The sequence below is a fragment of the Muntiacus reevesi genome, chromosome 12 (assembly GCF_963930625.1).
Source record: "Muntiacus reevesi chromosome 12, mMunRee1.1, whole genome shotgun sequence".
Lineage (NCBI taxonomy): Eukaryota > Metazoa > Chordata > Mammalia > Artiodactyla > Cervidae > Muntiacus > Muntiacus reevesi.
The window spans coordinates 8,125,550-8,152,244 of record NC_089260.1 but is presented as its reverse complement, the minus strand read 5'-3'; the positions used below and the strand labels follow the sequence as shown (position 1 = coordinate 8,152,244).

The window sequence follows — 26,695 nt, the reverse complement described above, 5'->3', positions numbered from 1 at the left end:
TGGCTGATGGTGAGGGAACAGCGTGGTGGGGTTAACTTTATCAGTCCTTAGGCTCCAGGAGGCCCAGGGCTATGTGCTCCTGGTCATCGAGTAGTTACCAGTTTCCATTTGGTGGGGCGATTTCACTTCTGCAGAACAACTCAGGAATTGTGCAGCCAATACTGTTACCTAGGTGCTTCAGAGAAAAGCTAAAGCAGAGGATTGTGGGGAAGGTCCCACAGGGTCCAGCTCAGTAACACAGCTGGCTTCTGAAGACATGGGAGAAGTAGGTTTCTTATCATAAAATGTGTTTTTACATGAATCAACTGCTTCTATGGTCTCAAATAGGTTTCTCTATGAAATGTGTGTATGTGTGCCTCCAAGGGCTAAAAGGATTTTTATAAAGCAGCTTTACTCTAGTAGATTGCATTAGTTCAAGCTGCCACCACACAATGCCACAGACAGCTTAAACAACAGAAGTTTCTTTCCTCACAGCTGGAAATGAAGGATGGAAGTCTAAGAGCAGGAGCTCGGCTTCTGATAGACTCTCTTCCTGACTTGCAGGCAGCTGTCTTCTCACTGTTCGCTCACATGGTCTTTCCTCAGTGCCGACTTGTGGAGAGAGAGACAGACAGAAGCAAAGAATTTCAAATGGAACTTCTCCAAAGCATCATGTCCCTTGAAGAACTCTCCTTTGTCTTTCTTAATGGATTTTTTTTTCAACACAAAGTATTTTGTGTGTTTGCAACAGATTGTAAAATGACCTCCAGTGAATCACACCTCTCTGCATCCATGCTCCTCTGCATGTAACATGCCGCATCTTCCAGCAAGAGACTGAATCTATCCCTCTGCCTGTCTGAATGTGGGCTGGCCTTGTGCTTTGCTTTGACTAATATAATATGGTAGAAGTAACACTGTACTTGTTCCAAAACCTTGGACTTGTGAAGCCTTAGTGGCATGTGCCTTTGCCCTCCTGGTTCACTGTTTTGAAACTGACATGGAATGAAGAAGCCCAGGGTAAAAGTGCATTTGGAGACAGGAATTCAGCCAATGCAACTTTCTTAGTACCCAGCTCATCCACCAGGTGAATGCATCTTTCTGAAAAGTAAAACATTGCTGTTTTAACCAACTAGGTTGTAAGATGGTGGGTTCTTACAAAGCAATAAAAAGTGGTATTGGAAGTACAAAGCAAAAGATAAATCCAACAGAGGTTGGTACTTAAAGTGCAAATAAACAAACAAATGTAACAGAAATTAGTATTGTTCTAACAAAACCCAAGTATATGGTATGCCACCATCTTCAGGACCAGGGAGACTGAAAATGCTGGAAGGTGTAGCGAGGAAACTGTTAGTAGAAGCTATAAATGCAGGGAGGAAATTGCTCCAAAGACGTGATAACAGAGGTTTACCAATGAACTACTGCTTGTGGTAACTTGGAAGGTAGAACATGCACATAACGAACTTGTTGATCTCGCTAATTTCCATCCACGATACAGAAAGTAACAATTAGCTTCATTTATCTGTGTTTGATAAGAGGTGGCATTTTATGTTGCTGCCATAAAAATTATCACAAACTTAGCAGCTTGAACAACATAAGTTTATCATTTTATAATTCTGTCAATGTCTAGGGATAATAAAAATTAAAACTAGATAACTAAAATGATATTAAGTAGAGGTTTGTTGTACAAAAGGATAGTTTGCAAACTAGAAGTCTTCAGATCCAACACTGAGATGAAGCTCAGAGGCATGACATCACAGGGTGATCTTATAAAGTGGAAGCAAGAAAGTTGTTTAACTTTTACAGTAATTGGGTGTTACAATGGGGGTTTCCAGGTAGTAGAGGATTGGTTAAAGCGATTATCTTATACCATTTTAGGAAGATGATTATAAGTCACTTATAAGAAAAACCCTAAGTTGATTTTTACTTTTGTCCATGAAATAAGCTAGATTTATTTTGCTTATGTAACTTAAATGATTTTTGTCTGCTTGTGGGATTTTCAAGCCTGGTTTCTATTTTGTTTTAGCTTAATAGTTCTGTAGGTCAGAAGTCCAGTATTTCTCTCAAAGGATTAGCAAGGCTGTGTTCTACCTACAAGCTCTAGGGGAAGATCTATATGTCACCTTGGAAAAAACAGAGGACATAAAGGGTTGTGAGTTTAAGTTTTATTCAGAGTCTTACTGAGTATCGTAGCCTGGGAGACAGCTCTGAGGAAGTGCTCCAAAGAGGTAGAGGAAGAGCCAGAAGATGTATGTTTTTTTGGGGGATGGGCTGCGGAGGGGGGACTAGGAAATACAAACAGTTAAGCTTAAATCTTGGTAAAAGATTATTGCTAATCACAAAGAACAGACATCTCAGGTTAATGATTTTAGTGCTTTTCTATATATGGAAGATGCAAGAACCTGGGGTCATTGAAATTCTTCCTGAGACGTGCGTCTATATAGCGGCCTGTTTATCCAAAGCACAGAGTGCCTCATCCTGCTTTTCATTTTGGATTCCTCGCAGGAGAGACTGCAGTGGGTTTCAGCTTACCCCTTGTATAGGTGGGTGATGAGTGATGCTTTTTGTTCCTCTCTGCTCACGACTTCTTTGCTCATTAAAGTTGTTTATAGAATCGACTTCTTTGTGGCTGTGGGACTGGAATCCCCACGTCCTTGCTGCTTGTCAGCTGAGAGTCACTCTTAGCTCTAAAGGCCACCCACACTCTACCTCCACCCGCAAAGTCAGCAGCGGTAGGCTGTATCCTTCTCACACTTCTAATCTCACCTCCTTCTTCTGTGAAAACTGCTAACTATGACCAGGAAGGTTCTCAGCTTTTAAAGACTCACTGGCCCACCTGGATAATCCAGAATAGCCTCCCTATGGTGAGATCTGCATTCCATAGTCACGTGTGCTAAATCTCTTTTGCCATGTAAGCTTTCCCAGGTCCCAGGGATTAGCCATAGACATCTTTTGAGGGGTCATTATTTTGCCTATCACAGAGATGAACAAAAAAAGAACTTGGAGTTTACAACAGTATTTAGAGGAAAAGCAGAGGGCTCAGAAAAGTCCGGTAAGAGATTTTTAATAAGAAATGGCCTCAGGATAAAATTTTAATCCAAGGGATGGCTATAAAACCCCTTGTTAAGGCATCGGAAAGATTCAAGCAGTGACCTGAAGACTTCCTTAGCTAAGAAAAGGAATTTCCGAAAATCTGAAGGGTCTCAAATCTGGCCTACCTTCACTTCCATAAAGAATTATGCCTGCGGCTGTGGGACTAGGAAGTAAACCCTAGTCAGATTTATAAGAAGCCTATAAAGTTTTTAATGGAGTTTATCAACTTGGATTAAAAGGAAAACAGTTCACAGCTGTAAAGAGGCCTCTGGGCCTCCAGTGTTAGACAGGAGGCAGGCTGAGAGGCTACTCAGCTGCAAACAGGAGCTATAACTTGTGGACAAGAAAGAACTCAGTGGCAGAGCAAAGAGGCAAGGAGAGCAATAGATGAGGAGGCACGGGGACAGCCGGAGCAGAATCACCCCTAATAAAGGAGCGTTCCCTGGCTCCAGTGGAAGGCGGCTAGTGACATATGCTCAACTGGATTTCAGAATTCTGTGGTTCAGCGTATATTATGCTTTTTCCATTCTAAATGCAAGTCATCTCCCTCCCCTCCCCTGACAAAACGGGCGTGTTTATGGCTGTCATCCTCTTCAGTTTCACTATTAAATGTTGGAGACTGGAGCAGACGGAGACGAGGAAGGCACATCATTTGTCTTTTTCCAGTTCATGGTTCTCTGAATAAACGAGTGCTGCACCCAAGGAGCTGAATCTGCAGAATCATATTCAAAGAACTTTGTCTAAACCTGGACTTGATTTAGATGACAAGATGCACAAAGATGCTTAAACCATACTGTTAGTACATATATATCTGCTTATACCATGCTATTATTCCAAAAGTGAAAGTAAATAGTGATGGCAAAACATCATAATCATAAAATGCCTTAGATTGATCAGTATTTTGGGCTTCTCCTCAGTATTTTGGGCAGCTCAGTTGGTAAAGAATCCGCCTCCAGTGCAGGAGACCTGGGTTCGATCCCTGGGTTGGGAAGATCCCCTAGAGAAGGAAATGGCAACCCCCTCCAGTATTCTGGCATGGAGAATCCCATGGACTGTAGCCTGCCAGGCTCCTCTGTCCACCGGGTTGCAAGAGTCAGACACGACTTAGCAACTAAACCACCACCATTGAACATTTACTGAGTAACCATAAACTATAATATTATCTTTAAACTAGAATGAAGTGATAGTCATCTAAAAAAAGTTGTTTTACTTTTGGTAAAATTTGGCATTGTGGCAAATATAATCTCAATATACCCATTAACTGTATCATCCTCAAATGAATTCTGAAATGAATAGAGAAACCACATAAAGAAATAAAGAATGAAAAAAATTGATACTGATCATTATACCTGGGCAATAACGGAACTCTAGTTGTAAAGATAAAACTGAACAATAACATAGTCAAATGGCAAAACTCTCATCTTCTGATATCAAAACATCATGAAATACTCTTAACTTTTTTCCTGTTAATGATTCATTTTAGTAAGATTCTGGGACTGTGAAGGATTTGTTCATACACTCACTTGTTATTTATTTGGCAAGCGTTTACTGAGCGCTTATTAATGTGCTGTGCCTTGTATTAGATACTGGAGATTAATAGTGAATGAGATAGAGTTGGTTTCTGATCTCACAAAGGCAGCTGGGGGTAAAAGGTGAGTGGGTCATGAAGATGTAAATATAGTATTACAATAAAGTGTGACAGGTGGCAGGATAAGACACTACAGTCGCCCCTTGTCCTTCTCTGTCCCTGGGGGATTGGTTCCAGACCATCCCATCCCATCCCTAAAGAATACCGAAATCTTTGGATGCGCAAGTCCCTTACATAAAATGGCACAGTATTACACAGTATTGCATGTGACCTGTGCACATCTTCCCGTGTACTTTAAATCATCTCTAGATTGTTTGCAATATACCTAATATTGATACAATGTAAATAATATGTAAATATTTGTAAATACAATGTAGATGATATGCAAACAGTTGCCTAAACCTGACAAATTTACATTTTCCTTTTTGCAATTCTCTGAAATCTTTTTTTCAAAAAATTTTGAACTGTGGTTGAATCTCTGGATGTGGAAACCCATGTATATGGAGGACCGACTTTACAGAAATAGGATTTTGTTGATTCGTCTTAAAGTTTTCTTTATCTCCATAGCTTCTAGGCTGCAAATGTAAAAACAGTGCTGTTTCTTTTGTTAATTGTTCACTTTTGCAGGGATTGCTATATCTTGAACCCTCATATGCCAGGTTTTGGAGACCTATAAAATGCCCTTTGATTATATCTTATAGGAATCCTTATATGTTATTGTATTCTGATACTACTGACCCACAAAAGATGTTGTATGATAGAAAACATTATACTTTGATTTTCTCTTAGAATTTCCAGCTGACGACTAAATGGATTTTTCAGAATAAAGAACATCTTTAGAGGGCATGTAATATAAGAGGTAGTTTCAAATGTCTACGGTTCGCTTTCCCCCTTGCTCCTTTAAAGCCACAGCCCATTTAAAGACTACCAGCCTCATTTTTCATTTGTTTTTGACTCTGCTGCCTCATGGGCATCTTGAAGACCAAGGCCATGCCCTACTCATCTTTGCAGACCAGTGATCACATGATAAATATGTGATGAATGACTCAGAACTACTGCAGAAAAATTATTGGTTTGAGACAATGACTATTTTCCCATTGCATTTTTTTTTTAATCTGGGCATGGTCAAAACTTTGATTTTAAAACCATTCTAGTAAGCCACCAAAAAAAAGAAAAGAAAAAGACAAAAATCAAAATGAGAACTGTGACCTAGCTTGTTTTTTATGTTCTCTTGTTCATGTGAAAGATTATTCTAAACCATTAGCTAAAGAAAACAGTTTTGTCTTGCATTATTCATAAACTTATTATCATATGTGTGTCAGAGACTACACAGTACAAAAACAAAACTAACATGACAATCCATTTTGTAAAATGAAACTTGTAAAAGCCAACACACTATGCATCGTCTCCATAAGGTACTGTTGCTAGCGCGCCAAACATATTTAAAAATTAACAAAGAAAAGCAGGGAGTGGCACTGATGCTCCAAAAATGTGCTTCCTCTTAGACAGCAGAGGTTGAAAAGTGATTTCCCGACAAAAGCAGCAGCCCTCGAGAAGGAATTCATAACCCTAAGCTTTCTTAGGGTTAAATAAGCTCTCTTCATGTAACCGCAGCAAGTTTGACAGCAAGGAACTCCTCTTTCCGCGCTGGAGGAGTTAAACGTGGATTTGTGTTGGTTGTAGTTTTCCTGTCATCAAGCCACAGGCCTTTTTATCCTCTTTCACGCTTCCTCTTTCCCCTTCTTTCTCCTTAGCTAAGAAAATGTCAAGAACCAAAAGGAAAGAGTTGTAACCCTTGCATCCCTTAGCCCCTCTGCGCTTTTGGTGACCCTTGCATCCCTTAGCCCCTCTGCGCTGGCGGTACCCCTTTGCATCCCTTAGCTCCTCTGTGCTTTTGGTGACCCTTGCATCCCTTAGCCCCTCTGTGCTTTTGGTAACACATCCATCCCACTTAGCTCCTCTGTGATTTTGGTGACCCTTGCACCCCACTTAGCTCCTCTGAGATTCTGGTGACCCTTGCACCCCACTTAGCTCCTCTGTGATTTGGTGACCCTTGCATCCCTCAGCCCCTCTGCGCTTGCGGTTCCCCTTGCATCCCTTAGCTCCTCTGTGATTTGGTGACCCTTGCATCCCTTAGCCCCTCTGCGCTGGCGGTTCCCCTTGCACCCCACTTAGCTCCTCTGTGATTTGGTGACCCTTGCACCCCACTTAGCTCCTCTGTGATTCTGGTGACCCTTGCACCCCACTTAGCCCCTCTGCGCTGGCGGTTCCCCTTGCACCCCACTTAGCTCCTCTGTGATTTGGTGACCCTTGCATCCCTTAGCCCCTCTGCGCTGGCGGTACCCCTTTGCATCCCTTAGCTCCTCTGTGATTTGGTGACCCTTGCATCCCTTAGCCCCTCTGCGCTGGCGGTACCCCTTTGCATCCCTTAGCTCCTCTGTGATTGTGGTGACCCTTGCATCCCTCAGCCCCTCTGCGCTTGCGGTTCCCCTTGCATCCCTTAGCGCCTCCGTGCTGGCGGGGACTTGGCCGCTTTCCCGCGGTCTTCCCCAGCGGGCCCTCCCCTCTCCCCACCCCGCCCTCCTCCGCCCCCCGTCCCCGCCCCGCCCCGCCGCCTCCTACCGTGTGACACAGCCCGGTCCTCCGAGCGGCCGCGCCGCCGACACCGCCTCCGGGGCCGCGGACTCGGCCTGCGCGGCCGCCTCTGCCGCAGTCATGGCTGCTGACGGCGTGGACGAGCGCTCGCCGCTGCTGTCCGCGTCCCACTCGGGCAGTGTCACTCCCACGGCGCCCCCGTACCTCCAGGACAGCAGCCCCCGAGGTAAGGCCGGCGTGGCCCTCTGCACTTCGCAGGGGGGGAAGCCTCGGACGTTCAGTAGACCGCGATTTCGGCGGCTGAGGCTGCCTGCCCGGAGCCCCCCGCCCCGAGGGCTTCCTCGGGGTGTAGTTTGGGGTGTGTGTGTGTGTCTGTGTGTGTTTCGCCCCTGCTTCCCCACCGGTAAGGGACGTATGTGTCTGCAGCCTGTCTTATGCCTGCTCTGTGGGTCTGCATTTCGCCCCTTCTGACCCACGTACGGGATGTGACATGAATTTCCCAGGCTGGGCTTTGCTGTTTCGCAGCAGCTCCTCAGCTGCATCTGGATGGTTTGGTGCAGATCTTCCGGAGTCATTCACAGTTCCTTTCGGGTGGCCGAGAAGCCGGAGTACTGCTCAACCTTGGCGTCTGTCCTTGAAAGGGCTTAGTTGGAAAAATATGCATCTCCCACCATACTCCGTTCAATCAGGGAGCTGCCTTCCCAGAAGAAATGGACGTTGCTGATGTATCTGAAACCTCTGCCCTCATTACTCCTGCTTGTAAGGAGTATGTGTTAGTTTGAGTGGTAAATGCAAAGGAATAGAAGGCAAGATGGAATATTTTTGGTGCATATCTGAGACTGAAATGGACTGGATAACATTGCATATTTCTCTTTATTTCTCTTCTCAAGGTGGAATCAAGAAATTTGATGGCAGTGGGATCTGAAGAAAATGAGGGGAAATCTATTTAGCAAACTATTCAATTATTCCAGTAACTATCCTTGTTCTAAGCCTATAGCAGAAATAAGGCAGAGTCAGGAGTTAAAGATAACTGGAAAGCAGAGTCAGGGGTTATAGGAAATGGAAGGCTAGACTGAAAAAACACTTAGACTAGTGAAAAGATTGGTCAAATATGGCTCTTGCAAATGTAGGTTTTGTATTTCTTTTTTGGATAAATGTGAGTGGTTTAAGGAGGCACGCATTAAAGCTTTTGAAAATGTGACTGGATCATGTTTCTGGTAACACAACTTTTTCTAAGTTCAAGTCTGAAATTGGAGCAGCTGTGGAGCAGGTTGAACTTGTCGAGCATTTAAAATTTCTGTTTAGCACTTTATAACTTTAAAAACAGCAACTAGATCTTAATCCACACCTAACAAGAAGCAGGACAAAGGACAAAGATGTTTAGTCATCAATAATTCAGTGTGATTGATGAGTTGAGAATTAAGGTGCAAAATGGTCCAGATACTCACACATTGAAAACCTACAAGTCATGTTTGTTGGCCAGCATTAAAGTTGTGTTAGAGGACCACTTGGGGGAATTTCCTTTAATGGGCAGATTTGATGTTAGTATATTTACTATTATCCAAATGTTATAGCCTCCAATAGGTTTAAATACTTATTAATGACTGTTTCAACTTATCAAGTCACCTTTTTAAGACAAAATATTTGACAATTTATTGAGGGACAGAGTTTAGATTTAAGAAACTATTTTATAACAGATTCTCATGCCCTCTATCTGGTATCTTTTTTTTTAATTTTTAGTCAAATAATAGCTAAATTATCCCACAGAAATGGTCATACTCATGGATCTGCTTGTAGACTTCTTTAGCATTTACCATGCAGTTGTTTAATCTGATAAGACTTCTGAAATCACACAATAAGGTACAAATTCCAGCTCCGTCACTAAGAAAATGAAGTTTTATTCCAGAAAACTTTTAACAAACAAAGAAATTCAGTGTGTTATAAAACAAAATTCAACTGAATAAATTTTGAAAGTCTTATTGGCTTCATTTATTGATTCACAAATCAGGCAGCATCCCATCTAGCATATAGAAAGGAACTCCAAGGAGCTATCAGTACAAAGCTTGAAGACCTATATAGGCAAAAGGCAGTGGGACAAGGAAATTATACTAGCAAAAAGTGGATTGATTGTGGCAAGGTCATTTTTCTTTAGAGGCTGGCAGGTCTCTATCAGGTGGGTTGTCTCACTGACGCTGATCAGGAGATTCCTGATTGATTAGGTTAACATTCCATTTCTGGGGGAAGCATGAAAGGTGCAAGGTGAATGTGAAGTCGCTCAGTCCTGTCTGACTCTTTTTGACCCCATGGACTGTAACCTACCAAGCTCCTCTGACCATGGGATTTTCCAGGCAAGAGTGGGTTGCCATTTCCTCCTCCAGGGGGTCTTCCTGACCCAGAGATTGAACCCAGGTCTGCATAAGTGATTCCAGTTTGGGCTTGTTGCCTTGTTCTTAACCATGGACTTAGCCAAAAGCTCTTTCCACCTATTGTAGAATTTTTTTCTTAACTAGTCATTGAGACTGGTTAGATAATTAGAGACGCTAATTTCATATGGCATAATACCCAGGAAGTAAGAAGCATAAATGATAAAGTAAAAGGCATTTTTTTTGCATTTTTGGCAAAATATTTTTTCTTAATAAATAAATAAGAATATTGATAAATATTTTGAGTAATACATAGGATCTGATTCTAGAAGACCAGTGCGAGTCACTCATTCAGTAATTCATTGGTTAGGACAATGTGCCAGAGATTGCTCTAGGTAAACAAAACTAACCAAATTCATGCCTTCATGGAATCCACATTGTCATGTGGAGAAAGAGTAAGTAAAGACATGATTGAATCATTTCAGATTGCAAGAAACAGTCTTTCCCTAGACCAGATATTTTCAGTAGTTGACAAGAATTAGAGTTGAGAGGCTTGAGATTCAAAAGCCCAGAAATAAAATGTACTTTTTGCTAAAGAACTTTGGCTTATGATAATTACCATCTATAATCACCCAGACTTTAAAAAAAAATTTGTAGAAGTGGTTAATAGCCATAACTAGTGAATATTATGGCTATTAACCACTTCTATAAAAAAAAAAAATTTAAGTCTGGGTAATTATAGGTGGGCTAATATCCATAACTAGTGAATATTCGGGCTTCCCCGGTGGCTCAGATGATAAAGGATCTGCTTGCAATGCAGGAGACCTGAGTTCGATTCCTAGAGGAAGGCATGGCAACCCACTCCAGTATTCTTGCCTGGAGAATCCCCAAGGACAGAGGAGCCTGGCGGGCTACAGTCCATGGGATCACAGAGAGTCGGACACAACTGAATGACTAAGCACAGTGAATATTTCCTTCAATTCAACCTTTCACTATTCATGTTACTTTCTAAGAACAGGAATGTGAGATCCCACCACAAGATGAAATATTTCATTTCAAATGGAAACTTGATAGAGTGTTTACTTATAGACAAGTTATAGCTCAGATGATAAAGAATCTGCCTGCGATGCAGGAGACCCAGGTTCGATCCTTGGGTCAGGAAGATCCTCCTCTGAAGAAGGGAGTGGCTACCCACTACAGTGTTATTGCCAGGAGAATTCCCTGGACAGAGGAGCTGGCAGGCTACAGTCCATGGGGTCACAAAAAGTCAGACATGACTGAGCGACTGACAGTTTCACTTCTTTATTGATAACATTGAGGGAGGCAGTTCACATTCGTGTCTCGTTTCATTTGTGTATCAAATCTCCCTACGTTTCTAAGTGGAATGCCTCTAGTGGTCTTTGCTATCAGTATTGGCTTCCTGTGTAGAGTAGGAAATCACCTCTCCATTTTGTATACTTTTCTGCTTTTTTTAAATCATAGAAATTAAAATTGAAGTGTTTTAGCCTCATTTGAAAGGAGATTAGAAAAATACCACCAAACTTACTCTGTTTAGCTATATTTACTAGCTTTCAACTGCTAATTTTATAGGTAAGATGTGGCAAATGAATATGACATCTAAATTCATGAGATGGCATCTGTGAAAAAATGGTTTATATTTGGGTTGTCTAATCATTTATGCATGGAATATGGGAATGTGATTATCTACTTCACTATAATTCTGTAGGGAAAAGGGTACTTTGTTATACAGAGATATTTTGTTTGTTTAGTTTATTTCTGTTTATTATTTATTCAGAAAGTAAATACTGGGATACTAGCCAGGCTCTGTGGTAAGAAAGGTAAAACAGACATGGCTCTTCTTCCAGGTTAGTGGGGGATACCAAGACAAAAATTACGTAGTCATTCAGACAAATAGCGTGCAGTGGGGAAGAGGACCGTGCTAAAAATATATCCCATGCCCTGAGAGTATAGAAGATATCATGAAAAGATTTAGCCTGGTTAGGAAAGTCAGGAAAGGCTTTCCTCAGACTTAACTTAGGTATGAAAGCGGCACAGTAGTTAATTTGGCAAACTGGGGATCAAAAGAACACTCTAAGCAAAAAAAAAAAAAAGGTACGTGCAAAAGCCTTTAGCAGGATAGAGGATGGTGAGTACCGGGACCTGAGGGAAGGCCAGTGTGGTGAGAGTGGAAACTGCAGGAGGAGAGGTGCTGCAGGGTGGGAGTGGACAGGCTGGGTGGCTTATGTTCTCCAGAGACTTTCCTTCCTCTCCTAAGAACTATGCTTTTTGATATTCAACTCCTTGGGCAGTTCTTCTCCTTGAGTCTGGACTGATACTGTGATTGCTTTTAGCCAACAGAATATTGTAATAGAGACCTGGGTGACTTTGGAGACGAGGCCACGAGAGGTCTTCTGGCTTCTGCTTTGTTGTTGACTCCGACTCTCTGCAACCCCGTGGACTGCAGCTCGCCAGACCTCCCTGTCCTTCATCATCTCCTGGAGTTTGCTCAGACTGATGTCCATTGAATCGGTGATGCCATCCAACCATCTCATCCTCTGTCACCCCCTTCTTCTCCTGCCTTCAGTCTTTCCCAGCATCAGGGTCTTTTCAAGTGAGTCAGTTCTTTGCATCAGGGGCCCAAAATATTGGAGTTTCAGCTTCAGCATCAGTCCTTCCAATGAATATTCAGAGTTGATTTCCTTTAGGATGGACTGGTTGGATCTCTTTGCTGTCCAAGGGACTCTCAAGGGTCTTCTCCAGCACCATGGTTCAAAAGCATCAATTCTTTGCTGTTCAGCCTTCTTTAAGGTTCAATTCTTACATCCATACGTGACTACAAGAAAAACTATGGTTTTGACTAGATGGACTTCTGTCGGCAAAGTGATGTCCCTGCTACACTACACTGTCTAGGTTTCTCGTAGCTTTTCTTCCAAGGAGCAAGTGTGTTTTAATTTCATGGCTGCATTCATTGTCCACAGTGATTTTGGAGCCCAAGAAAGTAAAGTCTGTCACTGTTTCCATTTTTTCCTCATCCATTAGCCAAGAACTTACGGTACTGGATGTCATAATCTCAGTTTTCTGAATGTTGAGTTTTAAGCCAGCTTTTCACTCTACTCTTTGACTTTCATCAAAAGACTCTTTAGTTCCTCGTTGCTTTCTGCCATAAGGGTGGTATCATATGCATATCTGAGGTTATTGATTTTTCTTCCAACAATCTTGATTCTAGCTTGAGTTCCTCAAGTCCAGCATTTCGCATGATGTTTTCTGCATATCAGTTAAATAAGCAGGGTGATGTACTGCTTTCCCAATTTTGAATCAGTCTGTTGTTCCATGTCCAGTTCTAACTATTGCTTCCTTGAGTTGCATTCAGGTTTCTCAGAAGGCAGGTAGGATGGTCTGGTATTCCCATCTCTTTAAGAATTTTCCAGTTTGCTGTGATCCACACAGTAAAAGGCTTTAGCGTAGTCAGTGAAGCAGAAGTAGATGTTTTTCTGGAACTCTCTTGCTTTTTCTGTGATCCATGGATGTTGGCAATTTGATCTCTGGTTCCTCTGCCTTTTCTAAATCCAGCTTGTACATCTGGAAGTTCTCAGTTCATATACAGTTGAAGTCAGGCTTGAAGGACTTTGAGGATTACCTTGCTAGCATGTGAATTGAGTGCAATTGCATGGTAGTTTGAACATTTTCGGACATTGCCCTTCTTCGGGATTAGAATGAAATCTGGCCCTTTCCAGTCCTGTGACCACTGCTGAGTTTTCCAAGTTTGCTGGCACATTGAGTGCAGCACTTTAACAGCATCATCTTTTAGGATTTGAAATAGCTCCACTAGATTTGTTCAGAGTAATGCTTTTGAAGGCCCTCTTGACTTCACACTCCAGGATGTCTGTGGCTCTAGGTGAGAGACCACACCATCATGATTATCTGGGTCATTAGAACCTTTTTTGTTTAGTTATTCTGAGTATTCTTGCCACCTCTTCTTAAACTTTTCTGCTTCTGTTAGGTCCATGCTATTTCTGTCCTTTATTGTGCCCATCTTTGCATGAAATATTGCCTTGATATCTCTAATTTTCTTTAAGAGATCTCTAGTCTTTCCCATTCTATTGTTTTCCTCTGTGTCTTTGCACTGTCCACTTAGGAAGACTTTATCTCTCCTTGCTATTCTTTGGAACTCTGCATTCGGATGGGTATATATTTTCTTTTCTCCTTTGAGCTTTTCTTCTCTACTTTTCTCAGCTATATATAAGGGCTTCTCGGACAACCATTTTGCCTTTTTGCATTTCTTTTTCTTGGGGATGATTTTTATCACCACCTCCTATACAATGTTACGAACCTCTGTCCGTAGTTCTTCTGACACACTGTCTATCAGATCTGATCCCTTGAACCTATTTGTCACATTCACTGTATAATTATAAAGAATTTGACTTAGTTCATGACTTAATTGCCTAGTGGTTTTCCCTACTTTCTTCAATTTATGTCTGAATTTGGCAATAAGGAGTTCATGATCTGAGCTACAGTCAGCTCCTGGTTTTGTTTTTGCTGACTCTATAGAGATTCTCATCTTCAGCTGTAAAGAATATAATCAGTCAGATTTCTATATTGACCATCTGGTGATGTCCATGTGTAGAGTCTTCTCTTGTGTTGTTGGAAGAGGGTGTTTGCTGTGATGAGTGTTTCTCGGCAAAACTCTGTTAGCTTTTGCCCTGCTTCATTTTGTACCCCAAGGCCAAACTTGCCTGTTACTCCAGGTATCTCTTGACTTCCTGCTTTTTCATTCTAGTCCCCAGTGTTTCAAAGGACATCTTTTTTTTTCTGTTAGTTCTAAAATGTGTTATAGGTCTTCACAGAACTGTTCAGCTTCAGCTTCATCTTCATTAGTGGTTCAGGCATAGACTTGGATTGCTGTGACGTTGAGTTTTTTTACCTTGGATATGAACTGAAATCATTCTGTCATTTTTGAGTTTGAACCCAAGTACTGCATTTAGAGTCTTCTGTTGATTATGAGCGATACTCCATTTCTTTTAAGGGATTCTTGCCCATGGTCATAGATATAACAATCATCTGAATTAAATTTGCCCATTCCGGTTCATTTTAGTTCACTGGTTTAAAAAATGTCAGTGTTCACTGTTGCCATCTCCTGTCTGACCACTTCCAATTTACCTTGATTCATGGATCTAACATTCCAGTTCTTATGCAATACTGTTTGTAGCATCGGAGTTTACTTTCAGTACCAGACACAGCCACAGCTCTGCACTGTTTCTGCTTTGGCTCAGACTCTTCATTCTTTTTGGAGGTATTTCTTTGCTCTTCTCCTGTAGCATTTGTTGTTCCATCACTCAGTTGTGTCCGACTCTTTGCAACCCCACGGACTGCAGCACGCCAGTCTTCCCTGTCCTTCACCCTCTCCTGGAGCTTGCTCAGACTCATTTCCATTGAGTCAATGATGCCACCCAACCAGCTCATCCTCTGTCATCCCCTTCTCTTCCTGCCTTCAATCTTCCCCAGCATCAAGGTCTTTTCAAATGAGTCTGTTCTTTGCACTAGGTAGCCAAAGTATTGGAGCTTCAACTTCAGCATCGATCCTTCCAGTATTAAGGGTTGATTTCCTTTAGGATTGACTGGTTTGCTCTCCTTTCAGTCCAAGGGACTCTCAAGAGTCTCCTCCAACACCACAGTTCAAAAGCAACAATTCTGTGGTCAGCCTCCTTTATGGTCCAACTTTCACGTCCATACATGACTACTGGAAAAATCATAGCTTCGACTATACGGACATTTGCCCTTAAAGTAATGTCTTTGCTTTTTAATACACTGTCTAGGTTTGTCATAGCTTTTCTTCCAAGGAGCAAGTATCTTTTAATTTTATGGCAGCAGCCACCTACCACAGTGATTTTTGAGCCCAAGAAAATAAAGTCTGTCACTGTTTCCATTTTTTCCCCATCCATTTGCCATGAAGTGATGGGACTGGCTGCCAGGATGGTAACTCGGACTCAGGTAGTGGTAGAGGTGGAGAGATAAGAAGGCATTAGGAATTACTGAAGAGGGGCTGATGATAGATTAAATGTGGGAATGAGAAGGAAGTGTCAGGATAGTTCCTAGAATTCTGGCTTGTGCAACTTGTTATGATTGCTTACACTGAGACATAGAGAACACCAGAAGAGGACCAAGTTTTGAAGAACACAAACCATGAGCTTAGTTTTAGACATGATATATTTAAGGCACTTTCAAATATCCAAAAAGCGATGTCAGATAGGCAATTGGATCTAGGGGTTTAGGGCTAATCATGAGGCCTGGGCTGAAAATATAAAGTTGTGTTACATGTTGGTGATAGCCAAATACGTGGATCTTGATTTAGAGTTGCCCAGATCCCCGCCAGTGTGCCACGGATTGTGATGAGGTAGAACATACATGTGTGAAGATGTCAACTATCCTCTGTCCATGGAGTAGCAGAAACCTTTAGGCCAGTGGCCTCCAGCTCTAAGTATCTATACAAAGATTATCATTTTCTCTGTGTACAAAATGTTAAAAAGTTGGAAGCCCACTTAGAGGGAAAGAACAGCATGGGATGAGGAGAGAGCCCTGGACAAAGCTTTGGGAAACTCCCACATTCAGTGGACAGTTACGTTAAGATGAACCTGCAAAAAGGCTGGTAAGTTTCTACCAGTGATGTAGGGTGAAAACCAGGAGACTACCTACCACAGAATCAAGGGGAAGAAAACATTTCAGGAAGGGAATGATCAAACATGTAAAAAGCTACAAGAAAGAACAGACAGATATAATCTAAAAAATGTCATTTGAATTTAGTGTCATGAAAGTTATCAGTGACCTTGTGGAGAATTGTTTAGATATGTTTATAGGCAAATCCTTTTTAAAAGAACTGAAGAACTGTTCATTTCCATCTAATGTCATATGCTAATGTACATTTATCTTAATCGTAATATTACCTCAAATCAACTTCAATGAAGAGGTTAATACTCCTTTATTGTGAAAACAAACTTAGATTACCTATGAAACATTTTAGAAGGCATTGACATTTCCTTTTCACCTTGTTTCATTTTAAAAAGTGTGTAAATTCACAGCTGCTTGAGGAAATGTTTTCAGTGACTAGAAAATAAATTGACTCCTGTTTGGAGAGGTAAGTTATTTAATATGAGCCTTTGTACATCTTACTTAGAAATTGTACAATAAGCAAGGTATGTTTTCAGTGATCCTCTTATGTCCTCTACCTAAAGAAATCTAAGTGAAAATGGTTCCTCACTTTAAAGTCTTTACAGTGGGGCAAAGTTTATTTCACTTAGAGCTACGTCCAACACTAGGCTAGAGTTTCACTAGATGCTATAGAGTGAGTATCTTGACTCAGGCTGTTATAACAGAATACCATAGACTGGATGGCTTAAACAGCAGATGTTTATTTCTCACAGTTCTAGAGTCTGGGAAGTCCAAGATGGAGGATCCAACAGATTCAGTGTCTAGTAAGAGCTCTCTTCTGGGTTGCAGACCCCCAACTTCTGCTTGTATCCTCATGTGGCGGAAAGAGGGCAAGAGAGCTCCCTTGAGTTCTTTTCAGAACACCAGTCTCAGTCATGAGATCTCCACTCTCATGACCTAATTATTTCCCAAAGTTCCCACCTCCTAATACCATCATATTGGAGGGGGGTAGGATCCAACATATGAATGTTGAGGGGGTCATGACATTCAGTCCATTGCACTGAGCTAGCATTCTTTAATCTCTTGGGGCAGTCTTAAATTTTTGAACCTCCTTGCATCCTTGCAGAGTTTAAGGTTGGCTGTGGATTGGCAGGAACAGATAATGTCGACCCAGGGATCTACACTAACCTCCTGTAAGATTAAATTCAATTCTCATTTTATTTGCCAAGGTTTCTGAAAACCCACCAGAAACCAGTTTTCACAGTGAGGGGAAATAGATGCAGCATATTTGAAAGCAACTCCTGAAGCTCCCAGTAAGGGTGTGTACCTGCTGTGATACTGGGAAGGTAGGAAAGCTTGATTTTGTGCTGTGCTGAAGCTCATCCTCCATTTAAGGAGATTTTTTCCAAATAATTCTTTTTTTGTTTGTTTTTTACTGAAATATAGTTGATTTACAATGTTGTTTCAGGTGTATAGCCAAGTGATTCAGTTTCATATTTATATCATTTTAAGATTCTTTTCCATTATAATTTATTAACAAGATATCGAATATAGTTCCCTGTGCTCTACTTGTATAAAACAGTTTTTGAATCAAAATCTGCTTCACTGAGACCATATGAAGGGAAAATAGAGCCCAAACATTACTGAAGTATATCTTCTTCCAGTTTCCCAATATTCTGGCAAGACCATTTCCTATTACAATCCTTTTCTGTTATAATCCCATTCAGCAGGCTCCATGAATAAAGCTCCATGATTCTATTTTATAATGCCTGCGTACCCTCCTGGCTCTACCAAACATCTTGAAAACATTAATCAAGGAATATTTCATTCAACCATTTCAAATATTTGAGCACCTGTTACGCTGATCCAGATGACAAGGAGTTTACATTTCAGTGAAAGATACCTTTGGCAAGCTTTACAATTCCAGAAACTGAAGAGAATGAAGCAGGTCACGAGGATAGTTAACTCGCCGTGTGGGGAGTCTTTCAGGCAGTGTGTTCAGAAAAGATATCTCAGAGATGACAATTGCTCAGACACCTGAAAAAGAAGTTGAAATCAGTTGTTGGAAGATATCAGGCAGTTGGAACAACAGGCTGAAAACATGCTGTTTTAAAACAAAGAGGACAGTTGTTCAGAGTGTAGTGACTTGGGGGAAGTATGGTAGAAAGTGTTACAGGTCTAGATAGGATAAACCAGAAGAGCTTCATTGATGAAAAAATGCACAAAGTGAAAGTCATGAGTTAAGCTTTGCTTGGGGCTAAATGGGAACATAGCCTGGGAGACAGCCCCTCAGATAGCCCTGGGAAACTGCTCCAGAGAGGTAAGGGAGCGGTCAGCGTATATGTGATTTTAGTGAAAGGCGTATGCGTGCAACGAAGCACTCATTTTGGCAGAATGTTGCCACTAGTCATGAGGAGCAGAAGTCTCTCCATTAATGAATTTAGCGTTTTTCTAGATATGAGAAGATGCAAAGGGCTTTCCCTAGTGTCTCAGTGGTAGAGGATCTGCCTTGCAATGCAGGAGATGCAGGTTCAGTCCCTGGGCCGGGAAGATCCCACACGCTGGGAAGATCCCACATGTCTTGGAGAGCTCAGCCCATGCACAGCTACTGAGCATCTACTCTAGAGCCTGGGCCCCCAGAGTCCATGTTCCACAACCAGAGGGGCCGCCAGGGCAAGAAGCCCCTGCACCGCGGCTAGAGGGCAGCGCCCATTTGCCGCAACTAGAGCGACGAAGACTCAGCACGGTCAAAAAAGAAAATAAATAATCCATAAAGTTATCTGTTTAAATAAAAGAAGATGCAAGAAATTGGGCTCGTAAAATCCTCTCCTGGAAATACCTACCTCTCTAAAGGCCTGTTCTGCCAGTTTTTGCCCCTGGACAGACAATGCCTCATCCCTGATCGCCTCCCTGAACTCCTTTCAGGGCGTGCTGGAGGTCAGCAGCTATCCTTGTAGAGGCAGATAGTGGGTAACGGGTTTCATGGCATCTTTATTGGCCACCATCAGAGATGGGACTGTGTGCTCAGGATAACGGGAGCCATGAAAATGTTGAAACAAACGAGAGATATGAAATGTGAAATGCTTTACCTTTAAGTAGGTCATCCTGGTTGATGTTTAGAGAATGAATTATGGGGGGGAGGGGGCGAATGAGAAGAGGCTAATAAGACATGAAACTAATCAGGAGGCTGTTGGGGTGGAATAGGCAAGAGGTCATGTGCTCTGAACCAAGGTAGAGGTGATGGAAGCAGTAGAATATGGTTCGATTCAAGACATATTTTAAGTAAAGAGCAGCAGGACTTGCTGAAGGATTGAATCAGTGGAAAGAAAGGAATCACAAATTTCCAAAACTGACCTAAATAGCTAGGTAAAATATGTACTTTTTTTCTAAAATGGGAAAACTGGAAGAGTTTGGTGTGTGGAGGGGGACATGAAGAAAGAAGGTCAGTGGAAATAAATATTTTGTTTCAGACAAGTTGAGTGTGAAATACCTTCAAGTCATCACTCAATTGGAAATGTCCAGTATGCAGTTGGATATACAAGTCTGGAATCTAGGGAGAGATCAGGCCTGAGGAGTACATTTCATATAACAGTTACCTATTAGATGTATGGTAAGGCTTTGCTGTAGTGGGAGATGATACTTTCAGCTTCTCATTTATTCCCAAGGATTCTTCAGACCCTTCAGAAATGGCAGACTTTTAGGATACAGCATTCTGTCAAAATCTTGCAAGATTTGCCAGATGGATACAGATGTTAGATAGATATATACAGATGTTAGGAGACTCAGCAGGATGTATGTTCACAACTATATTTTAGAGCCGTAAGCAACTGTCTGGGAAGTGATCAGTAGAAACCCTAAGCCTTCCACTTTGGAGGAAAGCAGACAACCCTGAATACAGCTTTATGCCCAGTTGTTATGAATTTCCTTTTTATAAGGATGAAGAGATATTATACAACCTAAGAATGACAACTCTTTAATCAATTTTAAAAGGGAATGCATTCTGCCTGCTACTCTGTTCTTTTGAGAGAATTTCTACTTTATTTTTTTGAGGTTGGGTGGAGACTGCATCAGAGTTTGTGTTGTTTTGGCACTTCCCTAGATTTTTTTCCTTTCCTGTTATAAAGTGATTTTCTTTTTCTCTGAAAGAATACAAATAAATATATGAAAAAAGAAATGAAAAATGTGTCTCCTCTCCCTGGTCTTCAGGTAAGTTCCTCAAGCATTGTGTAACTAAATCCCTGTATAGCCTGAGATGATCTGCCACCAGGTGTGGTTTGGCCTAAAGGGACTGTTCTGAATTCTTCCAGCCAGTTAATAGCTGTGATCTCAGAGTAGTTACTTTAGAACTCTAGGCCTCCATTTCCCACTTGAGAAGGAGTGATATAGTGTGTTCCCTTTTGCTTTTATATCTCATGACATAATTGTTCTTGGTAAGGAATCTAGATATACCTAAGATAAAAATATCTGTAACTTTAAAATATTGTCACTGTTCAGTTGCTCAGTCATGTCTTACTCTTTGCATCCCCATGGACTGCAGCACGCCAGGGCTCCCTGTCCATCACCAACTCCCAGACCTTGCTCAGACTCACATCCATCGAGTCAGTGATGCCATCCAACCATCTCATCCTCTGTCGTCCCCTTCTCCTCCTGCCTTCAATCTTTCCCAGCATCAGGGTCTTTTCAAATGAGTCAGCTCTTCACATCAGGTGGCCAAAGTACTGGAGTTTCAGCTTCAGCATCAATCCTTCCATTGAATATTCAGGATTGATTTCCTTTAGGATTGACTGGTTTGATCTCCTTGCTGTCCAAGGGACTGGTTATTACCTTTGTTTTTACCTCACTCTTCTACTTCCAATGCCCCTTTTTAACTTAAATTACTGTTTCTTCCAGTATACTTTTGAAAATTGCAAAGACAGTATATTGAACATTAAGGAGTGTTCCATAACTCTTTTAAGCATCAGAAGCCCAACTAGCATGTGATATTTTTTCTGTTGAAAAAATGACCAGTTAGAGTATTCGATTCAAAGCATGCATTTCTAAAGGTAGTGGAAAAATATCTTTTCTTCCCATGCTTTGTCAAGTTGATATATTTAAGCTTTGCATATCCATAATATGGATTTAAAACCAGTATACAGAAAGCTCCTAATGGTTCAGCATCTGAACAGGTGAAGTTTTAAAATTTCAGAGATTAAAATGCTAAGATTCACTATCCAGAGGAAAAGCAATAGTTAGAAATGGTAGTGAACAGATTTAAAATAAGACACTTTCACAGACACCTGAGTTGTTATTAATCCTAGAGCATAAGAATGTCCCAAATAAACACTGATTTCTACTGAGCTGTGTAGGTTCTACCAGCTAATACAAAATTATTTTTAAAATTTATAAGAAAACTATTTTCCAGATTTTCAGAATTCAGGGCTGCTGTTCTGGTTCTCTATATAGATAGAATGCTTTGTGCAATGCCTTGCACAACAAAAGTAGTATTTACATTTACTGACAATCTCTAATGAGAACATAGGTACTTTTTAAATCTACCAGACACACCTGAAAATAAGATGAGCTTCATGGAAGACATACATCTTTTAAGACCTAGTCTAAGAAGTCACTTCTGCCACGCTTAATTGGTCAAAACAGTTATAAGCCACCTGCATGTAAGGTGCGGAGGAGGCAATGGCACCCCACTCCAGTACTCTTGCCTGGAAAATTCCATGGGCGGAGGAGCCTGGTGGGCTGCAGTCCATGGGGCCGTGAAGAGTCGACACAACTGACGCGACTTAGCAGCAGCAGCAGCAGCATGTAAGGTGAAGAAATGTAGACTTCAATTCTAACGGGAAGAGTGTCAAAGAATTTTGCAGCCATATTTAAAACCACCACAATAATCTGTGATATATGCACAAACTGAAACGCTATGCAGCTGGAAAAGAAATGAGGACGTTCTACATACCTTTATGGCAAGATTGCCAGGATATAAAACAAAATGAAAAACATCAGATGAAGAACGATGAAGACTTTTTTTTGTACAAAAGATGGAGAAATGAGAATATGTGCATGTGTATATTACCATTACCTGTACTAGGCTTAAAAAAAACACTGAAAGGACTTTAAAAAAATGACTTACATGGAAATCTTTTAAATGGGCCATAATGAATTAGCACAGAAATTGGGGTAACAATTCTAAGCTACATTTTTTGCATGAATATTGATTTTTGAGTCATGAAAATATGTTCCTTATAAAAATTTAATGTATTAGAAAGCACTTTGGCCACATTATGTTATTGATTCTTGTAGATTTTATCCTTGACTGGGACCCTGAGTACTTTAACATATGCTAGTTTTTAGACCCTATCCCTATATCTCTGTACAGGTCCCTGGAGCAGAACCTTGCATTTCTTTGTGTTTGATTTGGTCCATTACTCCAACTGTAAAGACTTTAATAGGAAGTATCCTGTTTTCATATGGGAAATAATGCAGACGCATATGTATCACTAAGTGTATGTTTTTCCTAAGACCATACTCACTGCTTCATACCACTAGCATTTATTGGCCATTTCTAATCTACTCTAGACAAAGATTTACTTTTTGCTTCCTGTGGGTAGGTTAGTAGTAAAGGGATTTTGGAAACTGAAACATTCAAGTTCTATCCATTCATCAAAAGTCCTTTCTTTCTGTGTAATCCCTTCTAATCTCTTACTGGACAACATTTATTTCCAAACCAATATCTCTCAACATTTCTACTATATATTTTAAAACTTAATTTGTACATGACCTTATCAAGGAAGACAAGGAGGGAGACAGGATTCTTGTATCTTTCATCTCCAAGTTCTACATAGTCCTTTGCACTGGATTGTATAATTCTAGGCATTGAACAAATTATCAGTTTTATGAATAAATGAATGAGAAAACAAAGAAGGATTCATGATGGTGATTTTGAAGTTACTTAGGGAGTGAAGGTTTTATAAGGAGCTGAAAGAACGTGAAAACAAGAGCTGGATAGGAGCTCCACTATTGTACTTCCAGCTGACTACAATGAGGAACTCCACCCCCCTGCCCCTTAATGGATTAACTTCTGGATTGTTTCTTAGTGGTTTCTCATTTTTTATATTTTAATAGAAAGGGAAAAGTGGAAGCAGTAACATTTTATTTTCTTGGGCTCCAGAATCACTTCAGATGGTGACTGCAGCCATGAAATTAAAAGTTACTTGCTCCTTGGAAGGAAATTTACGACAAACCTAGACAACATATAAGAAAGCAAAGACATCACTTTGCTGATAATGGTCTGTATAGTCAAAGCTGTGGTTTTTCCAGTAGCCATGTACGGATGTGAGAGTTGGAACACAAAAGAAGGCTGAGCACCAGAGAACTGATGCTTTCGAACTGTGGTGCTAGAAAAGATTCTTGAGAGTCCCTACGACAGCAAAGAAATCAGACCAGGTAATGCTAAAGGAAATCAGCCCTGAATATCCATTGGAAGGACTGATACTGAAGCTGAAGCTTTAATTCTTCGGCTGCCTGATGCAAAGAGCTGACACATTGGAAAAGATCTTGATTCTGGGAAAGATTGAGGACAGGAGGATAAGAGCGTGATAGGATGAGATGGTTGGATGGCATCACCAACTTAATGGACATGGGTTTGAGCAAATTCCAGGAGATAGTGAAGGACAGGGAAGCCTGGTGTGCTGCAGTCCACGGGGTCACAAAGAGTAGGACAGCACTTAATGACTAAACAACAGCAACAGCTTTTATCTATAATCGATTAATCCTTAGGTCATTTTTTCTCAAATGAGTGAAGTATTTCAAAATAGAAAACTATTGAGTATAACATAATCCTTCATGTATCGTATCATCTAATTTTGTCAGAGCTTAACATTATGCTGTACTGTGTCATGTATTTAAGCAAATAACACATCACAAATCCAGTTGAGCTTGTTCCCTTCCACATACACTGAGTTGATCTCCCCATATTTTCTCATGTAAAATGCTTTAAAGCAAATTTTGGGTTCAGTTATATTTAAATGTATTTTAAAGCTGTGATTCATGAATACTTGTAACCTGCAAGTTATCATTTAGCATGTATACCTAGTTATATGCAAAGGAGTGGCTTGCTTTCTCTCAGAAAATGAGCACAATCTGTGACAGTGAAAATGAGCTGTCTAGGAAGAGTGGCAGAGTAGGAATTTGTTTTCTCCTCATGCTATAGGAGAAGCATCTGAATTTCTAGGCAAGTATTTTTTTTTGCCTTGGAAACTATTTTTCTGTACTTTCAAAAATGAGTATCTCTCTATTTTTCTTGAAAGACATACTTTCTTGGAAGCAATATTGTAAACAACAAGTTAAGAACGGAGCCATGCATACAAACAACATGATTTCACATATATAGGGTCAGAAAAAATTCCTTTTTTCAATAAAAATAAGCATAGTAGTTGATGAAATGAGAGAAGAATATGTAATTTATTAACTGTCAATACTGGAAGGAAGTACTAGTGCCACTGATGAAATGCACTAGAATGAGGTAAAAATATTGCTTAATGAGAAATAGATGGAGCAGAAGCTTTTGTCCTCCAGGAGTTGGTCATTGGCAGATCACTGGGCATCTCTTGCCAGTATCTCCAGTTATGTAGCAGGATACAACCCGAATGCCTAAGAACACTCGGGGAGGGAAGACAGCAGGTCAACTGCCCACAGTGGGACTCAGCACTCACCATCTCCGGCTGTGTAAGAAAGCCTCGTTTGTTGTTGCCATGGGGTCTATGCCATGTGCATGTGCGTGTGCGTGTGCATGTGTGTGTGTGTGTGTGTGTGTGTGTGTGTGTGTATTAAGTCACTTCAGTCGTGTCTGACTCTTTGCGACCCTATGGATTGTAGCCCACCAGGCTCCTCTGTCCATGGAATTCTCCAGACAAGATTACTAAAGTAGGTTGCCATGCCCTCCTCCAGGGGATCTTCTGTGTCCCCTGGGACTCCTGCATTGCAGGCAGATACTTTACCGCTGAGCTGCCCGGGAAGTCCAGGGTCTACCATGGACCCACATGAACACCTACCTACAAACAGTACTGAGGCACTAGGATGTAGATTGATGACGCTAATGCCAAGCTGATGTCACAACCAAACCTAATAAGGTATAGCTGTTTTTCTAGGGCTTCTGTTTGAAGGAGGGAGTTAACGGTTAAATACATAGAGAAGTTGCAATACTTGAATGCTAGATTGTGCGAGAGTGACTTTGTCACCACTCTTCCTTCCTCTATTCCTCACTCCTGAAACACTGTTCCTTCGTTGGATTTATATGCCCTCTTCTGTAGCACCCCCCCACATCCCCTGTGTGTGCATCCTAATTAGAGCATTTACCACACCAAAATCTACTTGCCATTTTAACTGTTTTTCTGCATATGTTAAGAATGTGAGCTCTTTGAGCCCTGGAGTATGTCTTCTTCTGGTGATACCCCTGACACACATTCAGTACAGTACCAGATGCAGAACAGATGCTTAAGTACTTGTGACTGAGTGCTCACTGACTCCTGGAAATCCATCATAGAGGGCTTGGCTGGCTGCTGCTGCTTTTTGGCTAATTATAGCTGAAGGCCTCTTGACTTTCTCTAGCATCAGAGCTCATCGAGGGAGCTTATATCATTTCCCCTCAGTTCCAAAACTAGAATTTCCTTGGAGCAACAGTCAAACTTTGTAAATAAATGAGTTGGACGAAGATGTGATGGTTATCACCACTCCTGTATCTTTCAGAAAGGCACTATCTCTGTAGTCCTTCTAGGAATGTGGAGTTGCTTTTGGTAGCTGCTTTTTGTGACCCTTCCAACCTTACTTTATGGACCAGAAAGTCAATTTAGGTATTTTGATGGTTGACAGCAAGGTCTATCCTAATAATATATTCAGGAACTGGGAAAATAGCTTAAAAGTGGGTCCCCAGATCCACTTGACCAGTAGGGGTGGATCTGGGGTAAGACTACGTTTATAATAGCAGTCCTTTTCCCTTCTGGCACCAGGGGCCAGTTTCCTGGAAGACGGTCTTTCCAGGGACCGGTGCGGGGGGTGGGGGGCGGAGCGGGATGTTGGTTTTGGGATGTTTCAAACACATTGCATTTACTGTGTACTTTATTTCTATTATGTGTGTAGTGTTTCTGCTTTATGATATATAGTGAAATAATTATACAACTCACTGAAATGCAGAGTCACCGGGAGCCCTGAGCTTGTTCTCCTGCATCTAGATCCCTCACATGCACAGTTCACAGTAGGGTTCATGCTCCTATGAGAATCTAATGCTGCCTCTGATTTGATGGAGGTGGCAGCATTGGATTACCACTCAGGGGGTCATGCAAGCAATGGGGAGTGACTATAATTATAGATGAAACTTCGCTTGCTTGCCCTCTGCTCACCTCTGTGTGTGGCCCTGTTCCTAACAGGCTATGGGCCTGTTATGCTACCAGTCTGT

The 26,695-nt window shown here is 41.3% G+C and overlaps 1 protein-coding gene across 1 annotated transcript in view; it reads left to right on the top strand.

Moving 5' to 3' along the window:
- Nucleotides 1-7,307: 7,307 nt before the first annotated feature.
- The window catches only part of PIP4P2 (phosphatidylinositol-4,5-bisphosphate 4-phosphatase 2), a 64,911-nt gene continuing 45,523 nt past the window's right edge, over nucleotides 7,308-26,695 (top strand). Inside the window, exon 1 of the mRNA XM_065902838.1 lies at nucleotides 7,308-7,478. Coding sequence (XP_065758910.1) covers nucleotides 7,373-7,478 — 106 coding nt within the window. The 5' untranslated portion in view covers nucleotides 7,308-7,372. The remainder of the gene's footprint in view (nucleotides 7,479-26,695) is intronic.